The 7198-nt window shown below is 51.2% G+C and overlaps 2 protein-coding genes across 2 annotated transcripts; one reads left to right on the top strand and one right to left on the bottom strand.

Moving 5' to 3' along the window:
* Positions 1 to 351: 351 nt before the first annotated feature.
* LOC123188021 (glycerophosphodiester phosphodiesterase GDPD6) lies at positions 352 to 2106 on the top strand. Its single transcript, XM_044600052.1, has 5 exons — positions 352 to 485; positions 569 to 928; positions 1066 to 1140; positions 1221 to 1330; positions 1428 to 2106. Exons 1-5 carry the CDS (start codon positions 473 to 475, stop codon positions 1974 to 1976), a joined length of 1107 nt encoding a protein of 368 aa, XP_044455987.1. The 5' UTR covers positions 352 to 472; the 3' UTR covers positions 1977 to 2106.
* A 189-nt stretch (positions 2107 to 2295) lies between these two features.
* LOC123188020 (LRR receptor-like serine/threonine-protein kinase RPK2) lies at positions 2296 to 6189 on the bottom strand. Its single transcript, XM_044600051.1, has 2 exons — positions 2750 to 6189; positions 2296 to 2615 (listed from the first exon to the last, which is right to left on the bottom strand). The coding sequence occupies exon 1, from the start codon at positions 6152 to 6154 to the stop codon at positions 2783 to 2785; it is 3372 nt and encodes a 1123-aa protein (XP_044455986.1). The 5' UTR covers positions 6155 to 6189; the 3' UTR covers positions 2296 to 2615; positions 2750 to 2782.
* Positions 6190 to 7198: the final 1009 nt, after the last annotated feature.

The raw sequence follows: 7198 nt of genomic DNA on the forward strand, positions 1-7198 counted from the left end.
GGCCTTGGGCTTCAGGCCTAAATACTGCAATGTCAGCCCAACTTCCTCCGAAGAAAAATGAGACGTGATGCCAACTGGAATTTTGTTAGCTTTCTCTCTCAAAAAAAGGAATTTTGTTAGCTTCCATTTGCAGTCAAGAAAGTCAAGATTGTTTTCAAAAAGAAAAGGAAAAACTCGGGATCTCTGTTACAAATATCCGTATATAAAGCTCAAAAAATACAGAAAATACATTATATAGATTTTCTAGAGGAAACGAGAGTATCCCACTATACCTAAGAGATTATTAGCAACTAAAAAACAGATTTTTAGAACGTGAAACAACCCCAAAATCTTGTTACTCGTTAGGATATTCCTCGCAAGTCTTCTCATATATACTCGGCATCGCCGCCATCTCAACTACCCCTAGCACCACCCACGACCAGCCGGCGGCAGCGCTACGCCGCCAACACAAGCTCGCGCTCCGTCCGGGGAAATGGCTTCCCTCTGTAACGTCTCCGATCTCTCTCGTGATCCCTCCGAATCAATCTTGGCGTACGCCTGACGTGTGTTTGCGTGCGCGCGTGCGCAGGTATCGTCGTCGCGGCGGCGCTGCTGGTCCTCGGGTGCGCGAGCAGCGGCGCGACGGCGCGGCCGCTGGTCGGGGCGGCGGCGGCGAAGCAGCCGCTGCAGACGTCGCGGCCGTACAACATCGCGCACAGGGGCTCCAACGGCGAGCTCCCCGAGGAGACGGCGGCGGCGTACATGCGCGCGGTCGACGAGGGCGCCGACTTCATCGAGGCGGACATCGTGGCCACCAAGGACGGCCACCTCGTCTGCTTCCACGACGTGACGCTGGACGACACCACCGACGTCGCCGACCACAAGGAGTTCGCCGCCCGCCGCCGCACGCTCGAGGTGCAGTGGGCCAACGTCACCGGATACTTCATCAGTACGCCCGTCCATCCATCCATCATAACCACCTTCCTATTTTCGACCGGAATCTTAACCGCACTCCTATCTTCGATCGATCGATGTGCCAAGATCCAGCGATCAATTAATCCATCGATTTTCTTCCTGATTTGGCAGCTGATTTCACGCTGGCCGAGCTGAAGACGCTGAGAGTGAAGCAGAGATGGTCCTTCCGTGACAAATCTCACGATGGTACGCGTACATTAATTCCTTCATTATTCTGGTGAAATCAGATCACCCGTCTACGATGTTAATCCCCTATGTTTGTGAAGGCATTTCTCCCATCATCACCTTCGACGAGTTCATCGACATCGCGCTGAACGCCAAGAGGGTCGTCGGGATCTACCCGGAGATGAAGAGCCCCGTGTTCATCAACCAGCACGTACGTGATCAACACACATCCATAAACAAAGCCACAAAATAGTTCGTAAATTGTCCATGAATTCATCTGTCGATCGATTCGATGGCAACGATTGCAGGTGAAGTGGGCGGACGGGAAGAAGTACGAGGACAAGTTCATCGGGACGCTGAAGAAGTACGGGTACGGGGGCAAGTACATGACGAAGCGGTGGAAGGAGAGGCCGGTGTTCATCCAGTCCTTCGCGCCGACGTCGCTCATCTACGCCGCCGACCTGACCGACTCGCCCAAGGTGTTCCTCATCGACGACGTGACGGTGCGGACGGAGGACACGGACCAGTCGTACGAGGAGATCACCTCCGACGAGTACCTGGACTACATGCGGGAGTACGTGGTGGGGATCGGGCCGTGGAAGGACACGGTGGTGCCGCCGACGAGGGACAACACGCTGGCGACGCCGACGGACATGGTGGCCATGGCGCACGCCAGGGGCCTGCAGGTGCACCCCTACACGTACCGGAACGAGAACCGCTTCCTGCACTACAACTTCCGGCAGGACCCCTACGCCGAGTACGACTACTGGCTCAACGACGTCGGCGTCGACGGCCTCTTCACCGACTTCCCCGCCAGCCTCCGCCGCTTCCAGGACTGGACCGCCGCCAAGAACTGATCGGCAGACCACACATGAGTACCCTATACGTTCAGATAGCCACAGGCAGGTTCAGATAGGTTTCTCTCTTCTCCTTGGGTTGTTCAGGATTGGATTTTGCATTGGCAATACATGGAATGGATTCGTTACATCGGGACTGGTTTCTCTTATCGTGCATCGTGCGAATGTGATGGTGTCCCCTGTTCTCAGTTAGTACTGTATAAGCTACCAGCAACAGTATCTTGCCAGGTTTCTTCAGTGGGTCTCCCAACAAGGCAAAATGGTAACTGTTCATCTTTCTAACCAGAGAAGATAAAAATCAGTAACACAATGTGTCAACTGAAACAAAAAGTTGCATATTCTTCTTGCGGTTCCTGGTTGGTGTACATGCTGAATTAATTGCTAACATCAACACATCTCTCCATATACAAGTTTAGCAAACAATGAGAAATATATTCATACCAAAACTTTAGCAGATGATGTACACACACACACACACACACACACTGAAACATGCAACTTTGTGGATGAGGACGTCAACATTTTGTGGATGCATTTATCAATATCAAGACACTGAACAATCTTGTAAACGATGGAGTCAGCCAATCGTGAATCAAATCTTTAGAACTAAGATTGTTAATTTACATCTGCTTGTCATATCTGCAGATACAGTAGTTGGCAATTAAGTGGAGAACTATATTATACAAAGCTGGGATCTACAAGATAAAATCTAGTTAAACAATTGATTAGAAGAAGAAAAAACATCAAGGGCCCCAAGTTACAGTTATCTGTACCTTCTACACGTTCAGTAAGTGAATCATGCGCCCTCATCGGTGTTCTCGCATTGGGGGCTGGAGTTGCTTTAGTCGTTGAACAACTAGCTTCATAGTTGGTCGTATAGAGAGCGATTCAACGGTGCACATCACTGCTAAATGCAACACCTCTACCAAGTCATCATGCGGGCCCACATCCCACAAACCATCGACGAAGAAATCACGAGCACGGCCTTGGCGGAGCAGCATGCATGCCCAGGCAACTATGTTAAACCCATTGCCATAAGGAGAAAATGATGGATCCAAGGCCTTCTTGTCTGATATTAGCTCCATCAGTACAACACCATAGCTATACACATCGGCTTTATCTGAAACACGGCATGTCATAGCATATTCTGGAGCAACATATCCAAAAGTTCCAGCAACACCAGTGGTTGCATGGGTTTCCGAATTTCCCAAGAGCCTTGCCAGTCCAAAGTCTGAGAGGTAAGCATTATGGTTAGTGTCCAACAAAATATTGTTTGGTTTCACGTCACGATGAAGGATCCTAGGTACACAAGTGTCATGCAGATAAGCGAGTGCTTTTGCAATGTCCAGAGCAATCTTGTGCAGCCTCTTCCACTCTACTGGTCTCTTTGATCTCTCTTGTATGAATCTCTCAAGATTTCCTCCAGGCAAGTAGTTATATATGAGAAACATTTCAGATTCACCAAGATGGTAGCCTACCAAGGTAACAAGATTAGGATGTCTTAATCTCCCAAGAGTTTTGATCTCGGCATGGAACTGTTCCAATCCCTGGAATCTCCCAACAGAAAGCCTCTTTATAGCTACCAAGACTCCAGGTGAAATTTCAGCTTTGTAGGTGGCTCCAAAACCCCCACTTCCAATGCAATTGCTTGCGTTGAAAGTTCCAGTAGCTCGAACAACAGTCTCATAAGTGATCGGCACTCCGATTTCTTGGAAGATTATAACTTCCCTTCTTCCAGATGATCGAGCTGACATAAAGGGTGCACACTTTCTTGTGTAAATAAATAGTACAATCAGAGCAAGAAGGACTGAAACAATAGCTGTTGCTGATGTTATCGAAGCTATTTCAATTGCATTGAATGAACTATTTCCTCCTTGGTTTTGTGGATCCACAGGTGCTGTATCGTTGTCGTATGAATTCAGATCACGACCCTGCTGACCAGCGGAGGGAACAGCCAGGGTATATGTGTGACAAGATTGTAGCAAAGGATTTCCAATAATGCTGTCACATCCAACTGCACTGCTATTTGTTGGCACTGGACCAGACAAATTGTTGAATGACACGTTAAACATGGTAAGAGATGCCGCATTGGCAAATTCGGCTGGTATCTTCCCAGTAAGTTTATTATTATCAAGGAGGAGGGCAGTGAGATTTGTCAAGTCAGCCAGTGCATGAGGGATCTCTCCGGAGAGGCGGTTTGAGGACAGGTCCAAAACCTTCAGAGATTGCAGATGATTAATATCATTTGGAATAGTTCCATTTAGAAGGTTATGACCCAAAGAGAGTAGCTCCAAATGTGGTAAGTTCTTGACAGAAGTCGGAATTTCACCAACAAACTGGTTCCTGCTCAAATCCAAGCTGATAAGATAATTCAACTGCCCAATACTTGTCGGTATCAAACCAGAAAGGCGGTTACCAGCAACACCAAGAACAACAAGAGAAGTGCACAACGATCCAATCTCTACAGGGATACCTCCTGTTATCAGGTTGTTGCTAACGTCCACCATGAAACCCCTTGAACTGTTGCACTTGTTGAATAGGCCAGGTTGCAACTCACCGACAAGATTATTCCCATCAGCAAGGAAAGCATAGGATCCCTGCATTCCCAGCTTCTCGGCAGCAATCGGCAAGGATGTCACTGTTCCAGTAAAATTGTTCTGGGCAAAACTATGGTAACTCGTCAAATCAGTAGCCATGACTGCTGAAGATGAAAAGAAGCCCGCAATCGCCTGATATGCAAAGAAGGAAGAGTATTCTGACACCAGGTCATCAAATGGGAGCTGAGATGAAGGGCAATCCTTTGAGAGAAACACTGGGATTGAGCCAGACAGCCGGTTTCCGCTGACATCAAACACATCCATGCAGGGCACAGGAAGTGATGGATCAACTGAACCTGTTAACTTGTTCGAGCTCAAATTCAAGAACTTGAGATGCTTGCAGTCCAACAGCCCTTTGGGAATTCCACCAGAGATCAAATTCTCTCCCAAGTTCACCATCTCCAAGCTCTGGCAAGAGCTCCAGTTCCCCGGCAACTCCCCCTCCAGTGTAGCTCTTGGCGCCCATAGCACCCTCAGCTTCGGCAACGCAGCAACAACATCCTGAATCCCTCCCTCGAAATAGTTGAAGTCCTCAACATCCTCACCATCCGATGCATTCAAACCACCAACCAGCGCATAAGGGTTGGACAGCACTAAAACTGAAAGTTCAACACAACCACCGAGCTCCGCTGGCACAGGGCCGCTCAGGCTGTTCCTCGACACATCCAAAGCCCGCAAATTGCTGAGGCGTCCAATCTCCGGCGGGATGACGTCATCCAGCAGGTTGGAGGAGAGCAAGAGCGCCTCCAGCTTGCTGCAGTTCCCCAGGCTCCGGGGGATGCCGCCGACGAGGAGGTTCCCGGAGAGATCGAGGAACTGCAGGCTGCGGCAGCCGGCACCACCCAGCTCATCGGGGATGGCGCCGCCCAGGCGGTTGGAGGCAAGCGAGAGGCGCCGGAGCACCATGAGCGAGCCGAGCGCGGCGGGCACGGAGCCGTTGAGCTGGTTGTAGGCGAGGTCCAGCGTGTGCAGCGCGGCGCAGGCGAGCAACGGCGGGATCTCGCCCTGGAGGCGGTTGCCGGAGAGGTCGAGCACGCGGAGGCGGCGCAGCGACCAGATCGCGGCGGGGAGCGGGCCGGAGAGCGCGTGGGAGGGGAGCGCGAGCGCGCGGAGGCCGCGCAGCGCCGCGACGGACGGGGAGAGCGCGCCCGCCAGGCGGCGGCCGGGGGAGGCGGATACGTTGAGCGCCACGACCTCGCCGGACGCGCCGCACGACACGCCCGGCCAGAGGCAGTGGTCGGGCGACGCCGGGGACCAGGCGCGGAGGAGCCCGCCCGGGTCGGCGGTCACGGCCGCCTTGAAGCTGAGCAGGGCCCCCCGCTCGCCGCCGCCGCCCCCGGCGCCGGACGCCCGAACGGCCGCGACGAGCAGCAGCAGCAGCGTGGGTAGGGTTTGGGAGAGGAGGGTGGCCATGGGGCGCGGCGGCGGCGGGCGCCGCCGTCGCAATGGAGCGGGACAGTGGGGGAGGGTCGGGGCCCGGTGCGGGAGGGCCTCGGCTGGGAGTGGGGCGAAGCTCCGCGGTGCGAGCCGTCGGGTGGTGGGGGTGGCGTGGGGTTTGCTTGGGTTGGAAGCTCGGGGCATGTGGGCGAGCCGCACAGTGGCACTGGCACTAGCGCGGTGCGACCGTGTGGGGTGAGTCAGTGTGGTTGGCACTTGCCAGGGGAGGGAGGGAGACCCTGGTTGGCGGAAAAAAATTCTATGAGATCAGGTCTCACGGGTTAGCAGATGAGACCCATCCTGATGGATGACATGTGACATTGCCTCATTGACTCTGGTTGCCCATTTTGGCTGCGCTGCTTGGATGAGCCCAGGCTTTTGATTTTTTTTTAGGACCCCGCAGAAAAACATGATTTTTTAGTGTCACAATATCATGAATTTGAGGACCAATATTCAAGGTTTTTTGGAAAAAAAATGGTGACCGAATATCATGTGAGGAGGCCAAAAGGGATTGCCAACAACAATGGCTCATGCGTGTTGATACGTAGGGGGGCGTCGTGGCCTCGTGGGATAGAGCGGTGCATAGACGAAGCGGCAAAGTTGTGCATTATCGACAATGACACTTGAATGTGTCCACGTTGGAATGTAGTATAGTGGGTGTGGTAGCCGTCGAGACAAGGAGCATATGAGATAGAACAAGAAAACACGTGATATTTATTAGATATTAGTGAAGACATGTGGTGATTCAATGATATGGTCTTAATGCCTCCGAGAATTGTACGGACAAACTAGAGGATGAGTTGTTTTAAGTGTCATCACCACTTATTGCTAGAAAAAACAATCATCAACATTTTTAGTACATATGTTTCACGGTTCTTAGTATAGATATATGACAAAAGTGACCTATGATACTAGCATATGATAGGAGTTATCACGGACATTCTTGTACAAAAGACACAATACATATTTTGTGTCACATATTGCTTCTTAATGTATAGCCATTACTTCATACGATGTGGACCTATATCACAACTCAAATTAGGATGAACCCAGAAAAGATTCCGAGAGCGGGTAGAATGTGTGAGTAGGGGCGTTAAATATGCAATTGGAAAAAAGAGATTGTTTTCAAGAATTTAAAAGGATTTGTGAAAAGTTGAGAGAAGGCCCACTCAGCCCCCTTTGGTTGGT

Source organism: Triticum aestivum, chromosome 2A (assembly GCF_018294505.1).
Source record: "Triticum aestivum cultivar Chinese Spring chromosome 2A, IWGSC CS RefSeq v2.1, whole genome shotgun sequence".
NCBI lineage: Eukaryota > Viridiplantae > Streptophyta > Magnoliopsida > Poales > Poaceae > Triticum > Triticum aestivum.